Source organism: Pipistrellus kuhlii, unplaced genomic scaffold (assembly GCF_014108245.1).
Source record: "Pipistrellus kuhlii isolate mPipKuh1 unplaced genomic scaffold, mPipKuh1.p scaffold_m20_p_6, whole genome shotgun sequence".
NCBI classification, from domain to species: Eukaryota; Metazoa; Chordata; class Mammalia; order Chiroptera; family Vespertilionidae; genus Pipistrellus; species Pipistrellus kuhlii.
The window spans coordinates 53,754,307-53,775,772 of record NW_023425562.1 but is presented as its reverse complement, the minus strand read 5'-3'; the positions used below and the strand labels follow the sequence as shown (position 1 = coordinate 53,775,772).

Here is a 21,466-nt window from a genome sequence, read left to right as displayed (position 1 = left end):
CTTTTATTGGGACTTAATCTAGCCATCTCAGTTGGTGATGAAAGAAAATTGAATTTATTTAAGGGAAGGGGCTGAGGGATGGGACACCCAAAGGGAAGGGTGCACAGCACTGAGCCAGGGGGACACTGGTCCATGATGGTAGCACCCGGAGCTGGAGCTTCATCCTTCTATGCAGTCACTGGGGGGAAACCTGTGTCAGTGGGTCTGGGGCTGAGCTGGCGGGCCTGGAAGGCAGATGGAATGCAGATGTGCAATCAGGTTCCTTCAAGACAGTTTCTGTTCCTCTCATGGCTTGACTCCTGGTGTCCAGCAAGTTTTTCCTGGTCCTTCTTCTCCTGTGGTGGGAAGCTTACGAATGGCCCTGAAGGATTGTTTTGCCTACAGCCCTAACACAGACACAGCCATAAAGGTAGTAACAACCTATAAGAAGATCCTGAACTCAATATTTAAGGTCCATCTATTAAGCAGTCAGACCAATGATCCAATCTCCCTTCCATCTATTCATCTGCCCACCTTTCAATCCATGCACCCACCCACCCATTTGTGGATTCATTCGTTCATCTATCCTGCCATTCTTTTATTCAATCACCTTTCCCAACCAGCTAGGTCTTTGTTTGCATGTTACACAGCACGATATACTCTGTTGTATAATGCACTTTTAGGAGGAGAGGGTGAGGTGCCAGAGTCACGCTCTGTGCCCAGAAGGAGGCCGTTCTCTGTGGACAGAGAGCTGGTCTAGTCCCTAAGGGGACGACTCAGTCATTCAGTTAGAAATCACACAGCTTAACCCGGGGACGTTTAGTATGAAGAACAAGGAACCATGGGAAAAGAGTGACTCTGAGCCAGAAGGAAACTGTGTGGGACTCAAGAGCTGAGGGAGAGAACCCAGGAAGAAAGACTTGGAAGGGCTCAGACCTCCCTGGACAGGGTGTCGGTCAGCCTCCTGGAGAGCAGAGAAGTTTGCTGTTTGGCCTGGCTGGAGCCAGTCCATGGCTGCTGGGCAAAGCATGGGCAGCTAAGACCTTCGGAGAGCAGATGCAAAGGCGGGGGCTGGTGGGGGGTGGAGAGGGAGGAGCCCTGGGACAGGAGGGGGTTGTGCTTGTTTTAGCATCTGTTCTGTGTGTGACCAGGCAGGGGCACCAGCACAGGCGGTGGGGCACTGGATGGGCAAGAGGCCTTCAGAGTGGGTGGGCCAGGGGTGGGGGTGTGGTCTCTGTTCCCAAGGGTGGCATGGGAGAAAGGCTGTGTCCGGGCTGAGGCTGCCAGGTTACAGAGGGATCTCATTTCTGGCCCCAGGAAAACTCTGTTCCCTTAAAATAATTTTGTGTGTGTCTGGCCACTGGATCTTGGTTGGACCACTTAACTTTGAATTTAGGATAAGGGAGAATGGCATGCCTGTCCTTTTCCTGCTCAGAATTGCTATTGTTACTCTGCCCCCTCATTATAAAGAGGATAGAACAACAGCCAGAGAAGTCAGGGAGCGGGCCACACAGATTCCTGAACCCACGCAAGTAGGTTTCTCTAGATTCCAATTACCCCATATCCGTCCTGCTCTCCCTCACTCCCCAATACCCAGGATGGCTCTGGAAGGAGGCAGGAAAGGGCCGGAAGAGCAGAGGCACCCGGGCAGATTTGCATGTAGCAGGAGGGGAGGCCCGCTGGCCCTCTGTCGGTTGGGTGAGGATCCGCAGGGATAAGTCAATGCTGTCTGTAGACTTACTGCTCCAGCTCAGGGCCCAGGTCAGGATGCAGACTGGCTGGGCCAACCTGGGTCCTCTTCCCCCGTCCAACCCTGGTTTCAGCCCCGCTGACCTCAGGCAGGTCCTGCCGCAGTGGCCCCAGGGCACAATGGGCGCAGTAGCTTCCTTCGTCTTTCAGAGCTGGAGGCTCCCTGGGGGTGGATGAGGAAAACCCAGTTATTCAGAAGCACCCCCTTTAAAGTGCCCCAGCCAGGCCTCCCAAGGGCTTGGTGGAGAGCAGAGTAGAGGCTGGGCACCCCGGCCTGGGTTCCAGCCCCAGCTCTGTGGCCAGCTCGCTGTGTGGCATGGAGCCACCGGCCTTCACTGCCCTTCAGCTCTGGACACAGAGAGGAGCTCCTCAGCCCTGGCATTTGTCACCTGGCATCTCCTCCAGGAGCGGCCCCACCAGACAAGTGGCTCCTGTGCCCCTTGTGAGTCTCAGGGGGCGCGGGCCTGATGGTCCAGCCTGCCCTTGCCAGGCACTGGCACTTGATGGCCCCCTCCTGAAACACTTTCCCCAGCCTTGCAGAGCTGGCTCTGCCCCCCCTCAGCCATCAGCTCCAACAGTCCCTGCTTCAGAGGCCCGTGGCTCCGATGATAACCCCGTTTTTCCTTCCCACCATCCTCCTGGCTCAGTGGCTTCCACCTCCCCAGCAATAACCTGGCTTTGTGGTTGGTGACTGCAGAGTGCTCACCTCCCCCTGTCATTGCTAGGAGTCCTCTCAGGACAGGAACCTCAGCTGCCTGTTCACTGAAGCAACCCCACAGCCCTGCAGAGGCCTGGCACACAGAAGGTGCTCAATAAATGTTTGTGGAAGGAATGTAAGAGTACCAGCTGTGTGCCCAGCCTTGTGGGAGGCACTGGGTCTAGGGGAGGGAACAGGTGAGCCCTGATACGTGCTCCTGTGACCACTCCATCTCCCTCCCCCCTTACCTCCCTTTAGCGCCTGCCCTCCTGCAGCCACCTAGGCTTTCCAGCCGTCCTCCGTGCTATTTACATTGGAACAGATTACAGGGTCATGTGAGCATCAGGGCTCCTATTCTTCAGGCCTCTTGATAATTATCTGGGCCTTATTAAACCCTTCATTATTCAAGCAGCTAATCAGGCTCCCAAATATAAGGGCTTCCTCTTCCTGGGATCCAGAAGCAGGGGTCAGTCATCTGCAGGACGTCCCCAGACCCAGTGAGGTGAGGGCAGGCCCCACCTGCAGCACGGTCCCCGGAGAGGGTCTCAGCCAGCGCTGCCATTTTACAGGTGAGAACACTGAGGCCGGGAGGAGGGATGGGACTTGTCTGAGATCGCACAGCAAGCGAGCAAGTGGGTGGCAGGGCCGGGGCTTCGTTCTATGTCCTGATCCTCAGCCAGGGCGGCTCCCCACTTGCCAGGAAGCCGCCGGACCTTGCAATCTTTAGGATTTGTAGGACGGGCAAGATCCACATGGCAGCAGATCCGAGGGGCCTCCTGGAGCTCCATCAGAGGCGGAGGGAGGACCAGAGAAGCCCAGCTTTGCAGGAGCTCAGAGCTGAGCCGGGGCGATGGGGCAGGGGTGTAGGGATGAAGAGGAGGCTTGGTGCACCTAAGAGCATCTGAAAATGTTAAGCAAAGAGCGCTGGTGGGGACGACAGGGAGCACTCATGTGGGGGTAGAATGGATTAGGTACACAGTCAGGTGCAAACTGTGATCCTGAAGATGGGGCAGTGGGAGGGTTGAGGGGAAGCTTCTTGGTGGGGAAGCAAAGGCTGGAATTCAGACTGAGGGATAAGCAGATTACGGTGGTCGGGGAGGGCCCTCTATGAGGGAGGGACAGCATAGGCAAAAGCACAAGCACCGTCAGAAACAAAACGCTGTCACCATCTCAGAAACACCTCCCCGGCCATGTTACCCTAAGCCACTTGGCATTTTAAGAGGGCAAGGAATCCTGCCCAGAATGGCCTAATCACCTGGCATCAGTTCTGGCCTGGAAATAGGGGAGCAGGGGTGGTGTTCAAGTCCCCAGGTTCAGCCTTCCAAACTGGGGGATCTATCTGGGACCAGAGCAGACCTTCCCCAGGCCCTTCCAGCTCCGTTACCCTGGCACTGAACTTCACTGTCCCTCCGGGCATGGTTTTCAAAGAGATTTGACGCTGGGCATGCACATGGCTTGGCACATTCCCATGGCACATATGTGTCTTCATAGGGGTTGAGGAAACACCAAGATGGCTTATTTTCAAACCAAGATAGACTTTAAAAATAAGTGAGACGAGAGAGAAACATATACTTTCATGGAGCAGATGTTGATTGTAGGCTTGACTGGCCTGCCCTGGCTTTTTAAATGCTGGCTCCTTCTTACCCTTTAGTCTCAACCTAAATATCTCCTCTCCACAGAGTCCTTCTCTGCTCACCTCCACCCCCACTCCCTCGACACACACACTGTATCCCATTCTATTGCTTCTCTTTAAGATTCAGGAGGAGTAGGACTTTCTCTGCCATGCCTACCTGGTAGCCCGGTCTGCCTGTCACATTCAATAAATGTGATTGAATGAGTGAGTGTGTGAATGAATGAATGTATGAGTGCATGAGCTCAAAGTAGGCGGCCCGCTCTGTGTGTGGAGCGGTGGGGCCTGAGCTGCTGTCCACAGGCCCAGCTGGAGCTCTCCCTCTCTAGGCGACACAGGCCAGGCCCTGTGGCCACTCCTTGGTTCTTTTCTTCTCTTTTCTTTTTTATTAAATATATTTTATTGATTTTACACAGAGAGGAATTGAGAGGGACAGAGAGTTAGAAACGTCAATGAGAGAGAAACATCAACCAGCTGCCTCTTGCACACCACCCACTGGGTTTGTGCCCGCAACCAAGGTACATTCCCTTGACCGGAATCGAACCCGGGACCTTTCAGTCCGCAGGCCGACGCTCTATCCACTGAGCCAAACTGGTCCCGGCTCCTTGGTTCTTTTCATCCACAGCTCACACCTGAACCAAACACGTGGCCTCTGGTTGGAGAACTTGAGGTCTTGGTAAGCAGCAGAAAGGGATTTCTGGGGGTTTGGGGTGGGAAGGGAGCTTTGAGGGGTCTGGGCTGGGAAGTCCTCACCAGCTCTCTACGCACTGGCTGTGAGACCCGGGGTATATATTGGTAAAGGGATGTCCCCAGAGGCCGTAAGGGGCTCTGAGCTGAGGTGTCTAGAAGTGAGACGGAGCTGGAGGAAGTGGGGGTGCCATTGGCTGTAGCGTGGAGGTGGAGGGAAGGGGGTTCCCTGAGTCAGACCAGGTTGGAATCCCCTTCAAGGCTCCAGCGTTGCCTGGAACTGAGCCACATCTGAACTCATGAAAAACTGCAGCTGAACCTCCAGCAGCCTCACAGGGCAGGCTGGTCGGAATGCGTCACACCCACAGACGAGGACACTGAGGCTTAGAGAGGGACGTGACCTGCAGGGGTGACTCCAAAGGTCCTGTGCTTACTCTGGACACTGACCCCTCTGGGAGGCGGTAATGAAGTTTGCTTAACGGGCTAGATTCCCAAGGCTCCCGGACCCTGGAGGTCATTCCGGGGGCTGATCTGTTCTGGGGCTTGGGAGGTCCCCAGGGGACACAGGGCCTGGTGGGCTGTACCCAGCCCAGGCTCTGTGGCCCAGGGGGAGCCATGCTGCAGATCCTGTGCCTGGCGCTCTGTGGCCTGCTGACCTGCACACGAGCCGAGCCCGGGGCGCTGCTGCGGCTGGGCATGGACATCCTGAACCACGGTGAGCGGTCGGCCTGGGTGGGAGGCTGGGGAGGAGGTGGCTGGGACAGGGGGTAGGCAGTAAGTACGCAGTGGCTGCTCATATTTTATGGCCCCGAGCATCCTATGACCCTCATAATACACTTATAGGCAATATGGGGTGACTTGTCCCAGGTCCCTCCACAAGTTGGAGGTGCAGCTGAAAACCCTGTTCCCTTGGAGCCCCTCCTTGGCTCTGGTGGCAGGGCTTGGTGGCCGCGAGTAGGCCGTGTGCATGACAGACAGACGTAAACCAAATCTCAGGCCAGCCAATAATGTGCTGTGTGACCTCAGGCAATTCACTTACCCTCTGAAGGCAAACGTAAGGAAATGTGAAAGAGGGTGGCCCGTCTTTACTGAGCAGGACCAAATAAACGTGAAGCTAAGACCACCCGGGGGGGACTTGAGTACAAATGTATTTTCTACCTTTGAGCTCTGTGACTTCCAGGAAAACGAAGTCACATCCAGATGTAAAGGGCTAATGACAGTCCAGTGAGCTCGGAATTTGTTCCCTCTCCGGGAATTAGCCTGTGAATGCTATGGAGGTGTTTCTGGAGGTGTGACTTGGGGTTGGGGCCTCCAGGCCTGGGGAATCAGAATGTCCTGGCTTTAGGCACAGAATCTGCTTTGTGAGTGGCTTGGGGTCTGTCATGTCCCTTCCACCCTCCAGCCATGCTGTTTCTCACTCGTCCCTCACCATGCCATCTCCACCCCCACTTCCCCACCTTTGCCCTTGCTGTGCCCTCTGCCTGGAGAGGCCCCCTTCTCCCTTTGATTCCTGGTGAAAATCCCTAGTCCTCTCTCAAGGACCAACTAACAGGTCACCTCCTCCTGGAAGCCTTCCTCAGACCTTCCTTTCCTGACCCAAACCCTCCCTGGGGTTGCTCTAGCTGCCTGTGCTCCTATGACTCTGACATTGCTGGTGACTGGGTCCTCTCCAGGAGGCTTGAGGAGGGCATGGTGTGACTCATCGCTGGGTCCCTGGGCCCCCAGCTCAGAGTGGGGCACAGTGACTGTGCGGCACATAGTGGTGCCCCTTGTAGGTGGCCTGTGCCAAGGAGACCAGAGAAATTGGCCCCGGGCAGGGAAGCAGTGAGGAGCCCAGGTGAGTGTCTGGTCCTCTTCAGACCCCTCCCCTTTCCAGAGGTCCAGAGTGCGATGAACGAGAGTCATATCCTGGAGAAGATGGCAGCGGAGGCGGGCCAGAAACGTCCAGGGGTGAAACCCATCAAGGGCCTCACTGAGTGAGTAGGGCAGTGCTGTGTGTGTGTGTGTGTGTGGGTGTTGAGGGGGTGATGGCCAGGGCAGAAGTGGTGAGGAATGCCGTGCCAGGACCTGAGAAGGCAGGTGGGACAGCTAGTGCAGGTGTGGGGCCTCTTCCCTGTCTTGTTGCTGGCTTGCTCTGGGACCATGGGCACGTCACTGCTGCTGCCTGGGTCCCAGCCTCCACAGTCATCCACTGAGGACAATTCCTGCTCTGTTGTGAGCAGCGTCACTGGGAGGAGGAAGTGAGGTTGAAAGTCAGACTCCAATGGCCTGCCGGCAGCAGGAGCGCACTGAAGGTATGCGCCATTGAAAGAAAAACCCTCAAATGGCAAAGCTGGAAAGGTATCATAGCCTTCCAATGACAGGGTCGGCTCCTTTGCCACACAGAGCTGATGGGTAGGGGCTGCCCGGAATGATGTACCCGGGGGCGGGGGCCACTCTCTGGACTGAGCAGGACACAGGACTGTGATCACTTAGCAATGTCTGCCAAAAGCTCAGGATGGGCGGGTAAAGGTAGACATGCCACGTCCATGCTATCCCAAACCCCAGACTGGTGGTTCTCAACCAGTGTCTGGAGACGTTTTTGGTTTGTCATGACTTGCTGGGGTGGGGGTAGGGAGGTGCCCATGAGGCCTCTCATGGGTAGAAATCAGGGCTCCTACGAAACATCCTGTAATGCCCAGGACGGCTCCCCACAACACAGTTAACCTGCTCGAGAGGTCGTAAGTGTTGAGGGCGAGAAACCCTGATCCTAGCCAACCTCCCCATTTAGCCGGTGGGGAGACTGGGGCTCAGAGAAGGGAACGGAGCAGCCCAAGGTCGCACAGTCAGCCAGGTGTCTTTCTGTGTACAAACGGGCTCATGTCCAGCTTTTTGTTTGCTTCACAACGGCACCACCAGGCAGGCTTATTCCTGTGACATGGGAGAGGGGTCTTACCTAAGACCTCCCAAGCAAGGTGGTGGGGGAGTGGACTGAGCAGCTGGCAAGGTCTCACTGCCCGCTTGTCATTGCTGTGGGTGTCTGTCCCTCCCAGCATGAAGGTGAAGGATGTGCTGCTGCCTGTCATCACCCTGAGCTTCACACCAGGGGTGGGCGTCTTCCAGTGTGTGTCCACCGGCATGACCATCACAGGCAAGAGGTGAGCATGGCAGGGGAGGCGGGGAGGTGCCCTCGCCTCAGGCTTACGTGCCCATTTATTGAGTACCTGCTGCTTACCACCTGGATGCTGTGGTTTACGATGATGCTAACTTGATTCCTACCTCTGCTGGGAATCAGACCTGAGCACAGACCATCACATATGGAATGATTTTGCCCAGGACAGAGGAAGCATTGGCAAGATAAAGGGATCAGAAAAGGCTCTTTGGAGATTATGAGCAGAGTTTTGAAGGATGTGTAAGAGTTTACCAAAGCAAGAGGGAAGAGGAAAGACTGGTTTTGCGATGTTGGGCAGGTTCCATCCCCTTTTCTGACCCGGGTGGGTGGTGCCCCACCCCCTCCCCCTTCCAGAGCTGCAGAGGATGCAGGCAGAGAGGAGATAAGGATAGTGGCCACCGTGGCAGATATGCCCACGATGCCTGCCTACCCTCTCTTCCAGCTTCATAGGTAAGAACATGGAGATCACTGTGGTCTTGAACATCACAGCCACCAACCGGATTCTGCAGGATGAGGAGACAGGCCTCCCCCTATTCAAGAGCGAGGGCTGTGAGGTCATCCTGGTCAGCGTGAAGACCAACCTGCCTAGCAAGTGAGGGGGTCTGCAGCTGGGGAGGAAAGCTGGGTTCACATTGCCACCCGGCTCAGCACCCACTTCCTGAGCCATGGCACTTCCTTAGCCATGCCCGTGTTTGTCCTGTGCCTAACTTCCTGCTATTGTGCCCCTGTCCCCATTTTCTGTGACCAGAATGATGCCTAATGTTATCAGCAAGTTCCTGGACAGCACCCTACACAAAGTCCTCCCTGGCCTGGTGAGTGCCTAGAGTAGGGGTGTCGAACTCAATCAGAGAAGGGGCCAAAATCTAAAATCCAGCCTAAATCGCGGGCCGAATGGTTTACTGAACAGTCATAAACTGTCATTGTGATGGAAACGCAGCGGAGTGCAGTGATGACAGCGCGGTGCGGGCCACATTGCAAGGCCTGGCGGGACGGATTTGGCCCGCGGGCCTTGTGTTTGACACATGTGGCCTAGAGCAAGCCTCTACCCCAAGCATGTCAAATTCGCAGCCAGCGGGCCGCATGCCTCCCTTTATCCACGGGAGTGCTTAGACCAGGGCTGGCAGGTGATTTTTCTCAGGTGCCGATCCTGATCGGCTGATAGTGGCTGAGGAGGATTCTGAGGCTGTGGCTGGCTCAGCAGGAGACAGTGCTGTGATCATCTAGGGATGTCTGCCATGAGCACGGGAGAAAGAAATGAGAGCCTGCACATCACAGCTTGCCAACGCTGCCCAGATTACCAATCCCTGGGATTTGAGTCCTCACTGATTGTTTCAGCCCGGGGTCAGGAGATCTGGATTCTAGTCCCAGCTCTACCATTGACTTTCCATGTAACTGTGGTCTCAGTTGCCTCTCCAGGACCTGTTCCACCAGGGCTTTTGGGACGCCCCATGGAGAACCATTCATCTGTGAAGAGTGAGGTCCTCCACACAGGGGCCCTTTGATCCCAGCATCTTCTCTGCTTCCAGATGTGCCCAGCCATTGATGCAGTCCTGGTGTATGTAAACAAGAAGTGGGCCAACTTGAATGGTGAGTGGTCCTCGCCATGTCTTGCTCCCACGGGGACATCAGGATGGACGGACTTTGATGCCCCACTTCCCACTTAAGTGCCTGCTCCCAGCCCAGCCTCAGGACTAGAGGAGGTCTGAGGTGATGGTGTTTGTCTGTCCCCTGCCTGTCCAGATGAAGGACTCCGGGGTCCTTCTCCTTGCTCTTCATCCATTATTCGATCCATCACACCAGACTCCAAGGACAGCAGCCATTGTGGGCTATCCACACCCTGCAGTCTGAATAGCAATCCCCCAGGAAAGTGGTGGTACCCCTTTCCTTTTCCAAGAGCATCTGCTGCCTCCTTCATCTTGGGATTCACAGGACTCTGCAGTGTGGGGGAGAGGAAAGCCCAACAGCTGGGAATGAAGATGGTGGGTTTATTTGCTCAGCAGTGTGGCCTGGGACAAGTCACTTCACTCCAACAAGCCCCGGTTTGCTCATCTGTAAAACAGAGCTGATAATCCTAACTCCACTCTTTTGTGGTGAGAACTGAGGTGTGACAACCCCTGGTAAACTCTCAAGCTCTGTGCCTGCAGAGTGATGGGAGCGGGCACGGTTTTCCTGGTTAGGCCCATTGCCTCCATTCTACAGATGAAATCACTGAGGCCCAGAGATGCTAAATAATTGGCCTTGGGTCACACAGAGGGCCAGGATTCCTGGCACGTAGGTCAGGCTCAGGTGGAGGTTGGATGATGCTGAATTCTCTGAGCTGCTTCCGGGTTGGTGCCCCTCTAAATGCAACCTCCTCTTCACACAGCCCCCATGCCCATAGGCCAGATGGGCACCGTGAAGTATATGCTGACAGCCATACCGTCCACCACAGCCAGCTACATCCAAGTGGACTTCAGTGTAAGCACCAGGGGTCACCAGAGGCTTCGGGCCTCAAGTTCACTGGCCTGAGTGGTGGGGGCTGTCTGGGGTTGTGGTCCTTGCAGGCCAGGCTCACCTATTGCAAGTATTTCCTGACACTGAGGTCCTTTCCCTCTTTCTGCTCTCAACTTGAACCCTAAGTCCCTTAGCTGATCTCCCCGGACTGCTGACTTCACTCACACCTTCTCCCAAGGCTGTCTGCTTCTCCCTGTGAGTGGCTCACCCAGTTGTACCCTGAAATTGTACAGATGGGGACACTGAGGCCTGGGAGGAGGCAAGGCTTAGCTAGGGTCCCACCTTAAGGTGGTGGCTGAGGTGGGTCCTCACCCACGTTTCCAGAACTGTAGGTGACTAGGTGAGATGAATCTTTAAGGAAGGGAAGAAAAATCCTAAGAAATTATCTCACTGCAAAGTCTCCTTCCAGCGTATTTCTTACAGGCCCTGTATTATTTTCCACTTACCCTTTTCTTCTGAGAATAAAACAGAAACTATGATCTGTATAAATGAGGGCTCAGGCAGTCAAAGTTAGATGAACTGAGGTTACTTAAGCAATCCTAGGAGAAACCGCCAGTGATTTAATGACTGATTTCCCTATCTGATCAGCCTCTGTTTACCCACCTGTACCCTGGGCGGGTTGGGCTCTGACACTAACAGCTGATGGCTTGCTGACTTAGGGCTGGCTTGAGTGCCATTAGTTTGGAGAACTGAGACTCACCCTTAGCTACAGTCCCTCATGGCCAAGGCTGACTGTCTTTTCTCTGTCCCACAGCCTGTGGTACAGCAGGAAGAAGGCAACGCCATCCAGCTTGCTGACGATGGGGAGGCCCCAGAGTTCCCTGACGATTATGATGAAGGCTCTTCACAGCTGCTGCTCTCGGCCGCCTTCCTCACAGCAGAGCTTGCCCTCCTGCAGAAGTCCTTTGATTTGAACATCCAGGATACCAGGGTGAGCTGTCCAGTGCTGCACCCCCGTAATGACAGTCCCTGTCTGATGTATCTATTCTTAGAATTATCCTGGGATTGTGGGCAATGCTAGGACGGGAAGATGCCAGAACTGATTTAGGTTTCTATCATTAGTTAACCCCGCCACCCACCATCTCTGTCCATGTAACCACCATCTACTCATCCATCCATTCATCCATCCATCCATCCATCCCCTCTGATCCATTCATTCATCCTCCCATCCATGCACCCACCATCCATCCATGTGCCTTCTCATCCATCCTCATGCACATTAATCCATACATCATCCATTCTTTCATCCATTTATTGTATCTCTCCACCATCTTTGCATCCACCCATCCTTCTATTCATTATTCTTTTCATTTTTTCACCTACCTATGCCCCCTGCTCATCATCTATTATTCATTCTCCTATTTAAACAGTCTTTATCCATGCTTTCTTCCATCTACTCACTCACTCCTCTCTTTGTCCATTTCCCCCATCCATCTATCTATCCATTCATTTCCCTCCCCCATTACATCTACTCATTTCCTTCTATCTGCCTGCCTTTTCACCCAACATTTTCTCAGTATTTCACCAGGTACTAAGAACTATGGGTATCAGAATGTGCAAGCCACAGTCTGGGTTACTCAGGAGCTCATTATCTGGTTGTTAGGATGGGTTAAGAAAGGCTTCAGTAATCCTAAATTTGATTTGCATTTTGTAGGTTGGTGAGCTGCCCCCACAAACCACTAAGACACTGTCTGGTTTCATCCCTGAAGTGAGTGCCCTGACTACCCATAATCCCCACGTTCTGCTCTGCCCTGCTCTCCTCTAGTCAAAGGGACTAGAAATTGGGGACGCAGCTTTTCAAGCTCATCTCTCTTGTCCAGGGTGGAATCATTTGGACCTCTCCATAAAGTACTCTTTGGGTCCGCATTTGTACACTGTACTTTTTATGTCAATATAGAAACAGCCAGATGGTTTGGCTTGTTCCTTTTATTTCCTGATAGACACTCCCCAGCCTTTGCATGTTGTACTTCCTGTGCCCAAGGTGGAATCACCTAGTTCATGGCAGACTCCTGGTTTCAACGGAAGCCATCAGTCTGAGGGCTGGCTCTGAGGGGAGTTTCCTGGTTTCCGTAGGTGGCGGAGGCCTATCGCAAGCCAAAGCCCTTGGTGACTCAGATTAGGATAAACAAGCCCCCCAAGGTCACCATGGAGACAGGCAAAAGCCTGCTGCACCTCCACGGCACCCTGGAGATGTTCGCAGCTCGGCGGCGGCGGGGCAAGGCGCCTGTGTCCCTCTTCCTCCTGGAAGTTGTGAGTGGAATGTCTTCCCTATCTAAGCCTAACCTCTTAGAAGGTGGGATTTTAGCTGATAGCCACGTAATGGGCGGAAGGGCTCTTTGCTCATCTCAATTATGTGGTCCTAACTTCTCAGACATTGTCACCTGATGTCTGATCCTTGGCTCTGCCATTGAAACTTTGAATGGCTAGAAAGACCAACAAGTGGAGGGTCAATAGTTTAGTCCTTCCTTTTTCTCTTTTCTCCACCCTATGCCTTCCTTCAACACCCATTAACATTTATAAGGGCAGTGAGGAGCTTAACCTGGGGACTGTGGGAGCCTAAAGAAATTCCAAATCCAGTAGAGGAAATCACAGAGGACTTCCCAGAGGAGGTGATATCTAAGCAGGCAGTTGAAAGTTGAACAGGAACTGGCCAGGAAAGGGCTTGGGCTGGTGATGGAGGACACTCCAGGCAGAGGTTACAGGATGTGCAAAGGCCTGGAGAAATTACATGATGTGCACAGGAATCTACAAACACGCCATGTATTTTTGAAGGCGCTGTCCTGGGCCAGGCACAGGGAGGGCTGAGCAGCCTGGGGAGACTGCTGGGCTCAGTTCCTGAAGATGGGATGGGCAGAGAGGAAGACCATGCTGACTTGGCAGTGGTGGTGGTGTTGGGAAAGTGGTAAAACTTCTGGTTTTGCCAGCCCTGATGGGGGCTCACTGCCTTCTCCCTGCTTCCCCTCATGCCAGCACTTCAACCTGGAAATTCAGTACTCAGTGCGTGAGAACCGGCTGCACATGACCACCTCTCTGAACAGGTATGTGTTTGTTGCCAGCACTGGCTTCCTTGGTATTATCAGCACCATTGGTTTCCCTGCTCCAGGGTCTTTCTCTGATCCGTCCAGCACAGGCCACACTGTCAGGTTAATCTGGCCACTATTCTTGCTCCAGAACCCTCAATGACTCCCCATTGTCTAAGTCATCTTCTCTCAGATATTAGCTTGGAACTCAAGGCTCTTCTCAAATTCTCACACCACTGCCATATATATATATATATATATATATATATATATATATATATATATATATAATTTTTAGAGCGAGAGGGAGAGGGATAGAGAGATAGAAACATCAATGAGACAGGATCAGCTTTGCCTGATCAGCTTTGCCTGCATGCCCCACACTGGGGATCGAGGTGCCAACCCAGGAATGTGCCCTGACTGGGAATCAAACTGGCAACATCTTGGGTTGATGCTCAACCGCTGAGCCACACCGGCTAGGCAATTCCGTTAGGGTCTCGACAGTGGACTGATGGTGAGATCACGTTCCTTTTTTCATTTAGTAAGCCTTGGTCCACACTGTCCAAAGGCCATTTATCAGTGCCCAGCTCAAATAATAACTCATCCAGGCAACTTTTTCTTAGGCAAATAAACATTTTTAGAGCTCTGTCTCCATGTTAGGCACTGGCTACCCAAATTGTATTTATTATTCCACTCCAACATTCTAGTTTTATTATTAGTCCATTCATTTTTGTATTTGCTTTAATCCTTCATCTGACTTGCATTAGGCCAGGATTCTTTCAGTTGTAAGGGAAAGTTCCAACTTTAACTGACTTAAGCTTCAAAGGGAATCTCTTGGTTTATGTAATCGAAAATTCTAGAGGTAGACTTGCTTTCCGGAATGGCTAGATCTAGGTATGCAAATGAAGTCCTCAAGACTCTGTCTCCTTCCTCCCTTGACCCTTGCTGTCCTCTTTATTGGCTGAATTCTCGAGCAGTCTCTCCCCAGGTGACGGCAAAGTGACCCTAACATCAAGAGAGGCCTCTTGTTCAATAATTCGAACAAAATTACCAAGGCTGCTTCTTATTGGTCTGCCTTGGAGCACATGACCAACCCTAAGCTAATCAGCACACTGCTCTGATTGGAATGCTCTGATTAGCCAGGTCTGATTCTTGTGCTTAGGCTGAATTCAGCCCCACCTGAATGTCTTGGAATAAGAGTAGAAAATGGAGCTCTTGTTACTGGAACAGAGAATAGATGCTGGGATGATAAAGCCACCAGATGACCATCTCATGGTTTGTTCTGGTGTCAACATGTAGTAGTGCCTACTAGAGATTGTCCAGGGGATGAGCTGGGTGGGGGGTGGGAGGGTCCTAACTTTGTGTCTTTCAAGGATTTGGGACTAATTAGTTGGCTTGCAAATCTCTGCATATGTGGCCTTGGGAAGAAGCAATAGACATGACGTGGGGTCCCTGAGGGAAGAGTCAGGACCCATGAGAGGAGGCAGTGGCTTGAGCTCGTGGGAAACAGAATGGGCTATAATGAAAGGTAGTGAGCACCCCATCAAAGGTAGCATGCGAGCATAGACTTACAAACACCTGACAGGAAGGCATGGAGGAAACCTCTGCATGAGGGTGTGCGAGGTGTTTGAGATCCCCTTTCTCCAGGGCCAGGGGCAGTGGCTCAGACTGCCCTCTCCCCACCTGGTTTCTCTCTCCTGCACAGATTACTGAGCCTGTCCCGGGAGACCTCATCAGTTGGTGCCTTTCAGGTAAGTGTCCCAAGTGTTATTACCTCGTCTGGCGAGCCTGGGCTTGTTCTCCCTTGGGACTATAGGGACCGGCCTCGAAATAGAGGCAAAGTACATAGAGCAGGTCTCTGTGGAGTTTGGGGGTCCGGATTTGCTATTTGACCTTGGGAAAGTCACTTAACCTCTAAGTCCCTGTTTGCTTTTCCGGGTAGAATCTGGGCATCTCTTTTGATTGATTAAAAAAAAAAAAAAAACCACAAAAAACATTGCCATGCATAGCAGCAGCTGAGCTGACTCAGATGAACCAGATGTTATTATATTAGTCTCTGTAGCCTCAGAGCCCAACACAGAACCTGACCCAATAGGTGCTAAAAATAATAATCCTGACCATAGTTCTCACTGAACACTTACTCTGTGCTTTAAATTCATTGAAGCCATGTGAGTGGGTGCTATTATACTATATTTTCAAAGATGGGAAACTGAGGTACAGGCAGGTAGTGAATGAATGAATGAATGAATGATCAAAAATTTCTGTAGGAGCAGGAATGGGGTCCCAGGCCACCCAGTATCTCCTGAATTCCCCCATGCCTGGACCATGACCCAAGGCCCACATTCACCTGAATGGGACTGAGCAGAGGGGAAAGGCGTCAGCCTACAGGTAACCAGGATCAGGGCCAGTTTGATGTTAGCTGGACAAATTGTTTGCTGTCTCTAATATTCATTCCTGTGGTCCCCAGATCCAGTCGGAGAGAGGGTTGAAAATTTTGTTGAATTGAACGACGGGATGTGGACATTTTTTCTCTTCCTTTCGCTCCCCCAGGAGAAGAAACTGACCGGCTTTATCACTGATTTTCTTCGAGAAGCCTACATCCCGGCTGCCAATGGTGAGAGCTCCAGCAGGCGTTGATCTTGCTGGTGCCCAGAAGCACTCTGAGCAGGAAAGGATGGCACCTGGTGGTCTCAAAGCCCCTCCCCTGGCCCCAGATGGGGGAGGCTAACAGGGAATGGATGATCGTTGCTGAGTCTTTGAGGTTAATGTAATCTTAATGTCACCTGTTTACGGACAAAGGCACCTCCCACAGTTTTGGACACTTGATTCTTGACCCCACCCCATGAGTTAGATCTTAACCCTGACCTGGGATGTAAATACATAGTGATCTGACCTGTGCTCTCTATGCCTGTGCAGCTGGCAGACATCATGAATCAAGCACAGCATTATTTCCCACACCTCTGCTCCAGGCATCCACTCCCTTAATCAACTGCAGAGTAATTAGGCTGAAATGACTCTTACTGTATTTCTCAGATGTGCTCCAAGTTGGACTTCCACTTCCAGACTTTCTGGGCATGAATTACAACCTGGCAGAGTTGGACATAGTAGAGGTAAGGAAAGGTATTGGCAAGGCCATGCCAGTCAACACTTTTGGCCGATGAGTGAGGAGCGTAAGCCTGCCTCTCTCGTCCTGGAGGGAGCAGGGCTGAGGAGGGCTGTGGCCAGCAATACTATCTTGCCAATCCCTTGACCAGTGCCCCCTCGCCTCCCCTCAGAACCTGGCCCCTCTTGGCCAGGGATGCCCTAGAAGGAAATGTGAATTCTGCCACTCTCTTTCCCTGCCTTCTCAGGCAAATTACCTCACCTTTCTCTACACCTCGATTTTTCTGTGTTGAAATGGGGATGATAATATGGGTACTTGAAATTAGCTTTCACTCCATGGTAAGCATTGCATGTAGAGCACATGTGTCAAACACAAGGCCCGCGGGCCAAATCCGTCCCGCCAGGCCTTGAAATGTGGCCCGCACCGCGCTGTCATCACTGCACTCCGCTGCGTTTCCATCACAATGACAGTTTATGACTGTTCAGTAAACCATTTGGCCCGCAATTTAGGCTGGATTTTAGATTTTGGCCCCTTCTCTGATTGAGTTCGACACCCCTAATGTAGAGCATTCAATGTGCCTTTCGCACATTCTGTCTCTCCAATCTGGGAGGAAGGGGTGCTTGTCTGCACTCGACCATTGGGAAAATGGAAGCTTAGAGAGGTGAAGGGTCATAGGGCGGGTCTCATTCATCCTCTGTTCTCAGATGCTGGCTTCCATTTCCTGGCCACGGCTTAATCTATCCCTGGGATAGGCAAACTGCGGCTTATGAGCCATATGTGGCTCTTTGGTCCCTTGAGTGTGGCTCTTCCACAAAATACCACGGCCTTAGGCGAGTCATTTTTGAAGAAGTGGCATTAGAAGAAGTTTAATTTTAAAAAAATTTGGCTCTCAAAAGAAATTTCAATTGTCGTACTGTTGATACTTGGCCCTGTTGGCTAATGAGTTTGCCCACCACTGGTCTATCCCATTCTGCACCTGGTGGCCCCATCATTGCTCACCCATCTACACCTGGCCCTTTATCTCCCACCAGAATGCCCTGGTGATGGACTTGAAGCTGGACTGACCAGGACAGGATTCAGCTGCCAGTGCCCACACTCCAGGCCGTGCAGCATGGAGGAGCCCTGATCGGAGCCTGGCCCCCTGTCACCACTGGCTGCTTCCTTTAACAGGGAGTGAAGCGGGCAGGCCTGGGCAGGAGCCGTGGCAATAAACAGGAGGAAGGCCATTACAAACATCTAATGTCTTGTCCTCATTATTTGTAGCAAAACGACTTGTGGCTTTTCTTCCCCTTTGGTGGGTTTTGGGGTCTGAGACCAGCTTGGGGTCTGAAGGAAGCTGGTCACAGTCTTGGGGAAGCTCTGAGCATATGCTGAATATCTGCTGAATGTCACGCTTAGGATTTTACTTGTACCATCTCATTTAATTCACAAAACCGGATATGCAGAGGGCAACATCGCCATCTTCACTTTACAGATGAGGAAACTAAGGCACAAGGAGGTCAACTCCCTTGCCCGAGGTTACACAGTCTAGCAAGTGGCAAAGCTCTCCCCACCCATCTTAATTGCCCCCAAACCTTGGTAACTTGAAGGAGCCAATGACACAGCAGGCTCCCAGGCGTCCTGCCTACGTCATCTCCTTTAATTCTCACAGGACAGTTCAGAGATAAGGACTGTCCTCATTTCACAGGTGCAGAGACTAAGGCTCAGAGAAGTGGAACAATTGGCCTGAGGCCCCCTGGCAAGTCAGGAGACAGAGCTGGGGGTTGGAATTCTGGAGCAGCCTGCCTCAGTCCAAATCCTGACTCTGCCTCCTCACCGCTATGTGCCCTGGGCCAGGTTCACTTCACTCTGACTCAGAGTCTCTGAGCCTCCGTTTCCTCACCGGTAAAATGGGAATAATGACAGTATTGACTCCAGCAGGGTTTCTTGAGGATTAAATTAATTAAACAATGAAAAGTGCTTAGCTCAAGAAATGTTAGCCACAGGCAAGTGTTTGAGGCCAAGAGGGATGTGAACAGGTATGTCTGTGCTGGAGTGTGTGTGTGTGTGTGTGTGTGTGTGTGGACAGCTGTACCAGACCAGTGCCAGAATGTGCAGTTTTGAGCAGGTGTCAGTATAAACGGCCTACGGATCCAGGCAGCCGGGGACATCTGTGCAGATGCAGGTGTCCAGCTGTGGAGGTTTGTCCATGAAAAGACATGGTGTGTGCCTGTGTCCCATGGTGGTTGTATGTCGACTGTACTGAGGGTGTTTCCACGTCCCTCCGATGACATTCATGTGAGGATCAGCTCCCGGTATTTGTCACATCTGCCCCATCTCCTCTCTGGGAGGGGCACAAAAACCAAAACCCCATAGCTCTGAACAAGAAATGGGCACGGGCCTCATAGGATCACTTGGTGCTCCTGGGCTGGAAGTCACTGGAGTGGGATGTCTGTGTGTTGGTGTGTGCACTTGTCAAAATCTCTCTCTGTGGGGGTGAGCCTCTGTGTGGGGAGTCTGGGTGGGTCTGGGGGAAGGAGCTGGTGTTGGGCACACACAGGTGTCTTAGCGGGGATGGTATGGCAGGGCATCAGGGGGCTGGTGCTCCTGGAGCTCAGGAGGTCCTGCCCGGTCTGCCCTGACATAGCCTGGCCCAGGCCCACGCCGCTGCAGAGGAGGGAGGGCCCTTCCTCCCCCTGGCCAGATGCCAGGGCCGCCCCCTTGTCCCTCAGCACCAGCCCTAATCCCTTAATGATCACTCTCCTGATTCTGGGACAATGGCAGCCTTGACACAGGTCTGGCAGATTCAGACGCCTGGTAATCCATGGGTGGCTGACGCCTGATAGGGGACATGTGAGAGACACCCCCTCACCCCCCATTTCACCCTTAGATGTCCATACAGCGCACTCCTGGCCACCTAACGCCTCCCACAACCGCCCAGGCTCAGTGCACAGACGGGGAAACCAAGGCAGAGAGCTGTGAGAGTCCAGCGGCCTGGCTTCTCAGCAGGAGCACACTGTGGCCTCAGCTGAACCCCAGTTGCTCTCGGAACCTGTTCTCCCACCTGTAAAACGGGAGAGGGGCTGATGCTCTGGCCCCCAATCTGCTTTCAGCATCCTTTGAGTGTCAGTCACAAATTTACCCTGGGCAGAACCTGGGGGCTAGCTAGGCTGGCAAGGGGAGCCCTGGGCTGTGACCTCACCCCTGGGAGGCAGGGATGGAAGTTCTATGCCCATGGGCACGGGTCACCTTCAAGATTCTCCCAACTTAGATGAGGAAGTGGCAGTTCTGAGAGATGGAGTGACCAGCCCCCCAGGGCACAGGCACCTGTGGAGCTGGGACTTGGACCTTGTCTGCCTGAGTCCACGTCTCCTCATTGCTCCATCACATCACACTCAGCAGCGAATGCATCCTTCTCCTTGAAAGAAACCAAGGTCCACCAGACAGTGTGTGCGTCTGGCTCAAGGTCTTGGATCCTGGGACCACAGCTCTCAAGCCCTCGGGGCCTGCCAGGCAGCCCACACCAGGGGAAGACAAACACAACACAACATCTCTGGCATCTGTGTCCACTCCCGTCACCACCCCCCCTTCTCCCTTTCCAGCCCACTCTCAGCTCAGGTGCCCCCAGGAAGGCCTCCCTGGGTTCTTGCTGTTGTTAGTTTCTCTGGCACCCGTGGCACCCTCCCTTGATGCTCAAAGTCCATTCCCAGGATGCCTATTCCCACAGCCAGCTAGTCAGGTGAGGGTGGGCACCTTTAACATAAGCCCATTTTGCAGATGGGCAAACTGTGGCTCTGCAAGGAAGTCACTCAATAGTGGGTAACAGAGTCAGGATTTGAACCCAGGAGTTTTGGCTCCAGAGCCTTCACTCTAGAAGCTAATGCCCAGGGGAATTTCTCCTCAACGAGTCCCTTTCCTGCTCTAGTCCCTTCTGTGGCTCCCAGCACCCTCGCTAGGGCTCCAGAAAGGTCTCCATCAGATTGTTCTAGGATTGTTAAACATGGCAGCTCCTAGGCCCTCAATCCTTGGCCTGTTGAGTTAGGGTTGCAAAGACATGTATTTTATGAATTCCTCCCCATGGCCAGGCCCAATCCCTGACTCACCTGTGGTGCCTGAGAAGCCTTGCCTAGGGAGCCGGAAAGAACTGGGGAAGACAAGGCAGACGGGAAACTAGGTAGCACCTCCCGCCCTTTCAAGAGGCGAGGCTGACGAGGGCTAAGCCAGTGGCTGACCTCGGAGCAGTGGCTGTGCCTTGCAGAGTTCTGATTCCTGAGTGTAAGCTGGGGAGATACTATTGCTGACTTCACAGCCGATTGTGGCGACTATATGAACCCACAGGCATTGGTGCCTTGTAGACAGTAAGTGCTCAATAACTGCTAGGTGCTAACTTTCCCCCCTCCTCCCTCAAACAAATGCCTTAGAAACACCCGGCGGCGCTGGTGAGGATGTGGGGCAGTGGTGACGCTCCAGGCTGCTGGTGAAGTCCCGATGGCAGAGGCGCTTGCGGAGCCCTGGCTGTGTTTGGGGAAGCGGAACCTGAATGTGCCCTATGACGACCCAGCAACCCCGCTCTTGGCTACGTACCCCCAAGAAAGGAAGAATAAAAATATACGTTCACAGCTTTAGTTGGTTTAGCTTAATGGATAGAGTGTCGACCTGCAGACTGAAGGATCCCAGGTTCGATTCCCTGTCAGGGCACATGCCTGGGTTGCGGGCTTGATCCCCAGTAGGGGGGTTGCAGGAGGCAGCCGATCAATGATTCTCCGTCATCATTGATGTTTCTCTCTCTCTCTCTCCCTTCCTCTCTAAAATCAATAAAATATATTAAAAAACAAACAAACAAAAAACAACAACATATATGTCCACAGAAAGACTTGGCAAGAACGTTCATCACAGCCACCAATTGGAAGCCCAGGTGCCTTGAGCCGGGAGCACAGATAACAAATGGGTGTGCTCATGCAGTGCAGAGGTAGGTACA

At 52.9% G+C, this 21,466-nt stretch overlaps 1 protein-coding gene across 1 annotated transcript; it reads left to right on the top strand.

Moving 5' to 3' along the window:
- Positions 1–5,355: 5,355 nt before the first annotated feature.
- On the top strand, positions 5,356–17,728 carry BPIFB6 (BPI fold containing family B member 6). Its single transcript, XM_036419313.2, has 15 exons — positions 5,356–5,457; positions 6,619–6,718; positions 7,775–7,879; positions 8,336–8,485; positions 8,642–8,705; positions 9,420–9,480; positions 10,259–10,350; positions 11,141–11,317; positions 12,041–12,094; positions 12,460–12,636; positions 13,357–13,424; positions 15,112–15,157; positions 15,957–16,020; positions 16,440–16,516; positions 17,541–17,728. The coding sequence occupies exons 1-15, from the start codon at positions 5,358–5,360 to the stop codon at positions 17,571–17,573; spliced, it is 1,368 nt and encodes a 455-aa protein (XP_036275206.1). The 5' UTR covers positions 5,356–5,357; the 3' UTR covers positions 17,574–17,728.
- Positions 17,729–21,466: the final 3,738 nt, after the last annotated feature.

Excerpts from the sequence above, each read along its gene's own strand:
- BPIFB6 (XM_036419313.2), top strand. The coding sequence starts at position 5,358 with ATGCTGCAGATCCTGTGCCTGGCGCTCTGTGGCCTGCTGACCTGCACA. Across the intron at positions 5,458-6,618 it reads CATGGACATCCTGAACCACG|AGGTCCAGAGTGCGATGAAC; the intron begins GTGAGCGGTCGG and ends TCCCCTTTCCAG. Across the intron at positions 9,481-10,258 it reads GAAGTGGGCCAACTTGAATG|CCCCCATGCCCATAGGCCAG; the intron begins GTGAGTGGTCCT and ends CTCTTCACACAG.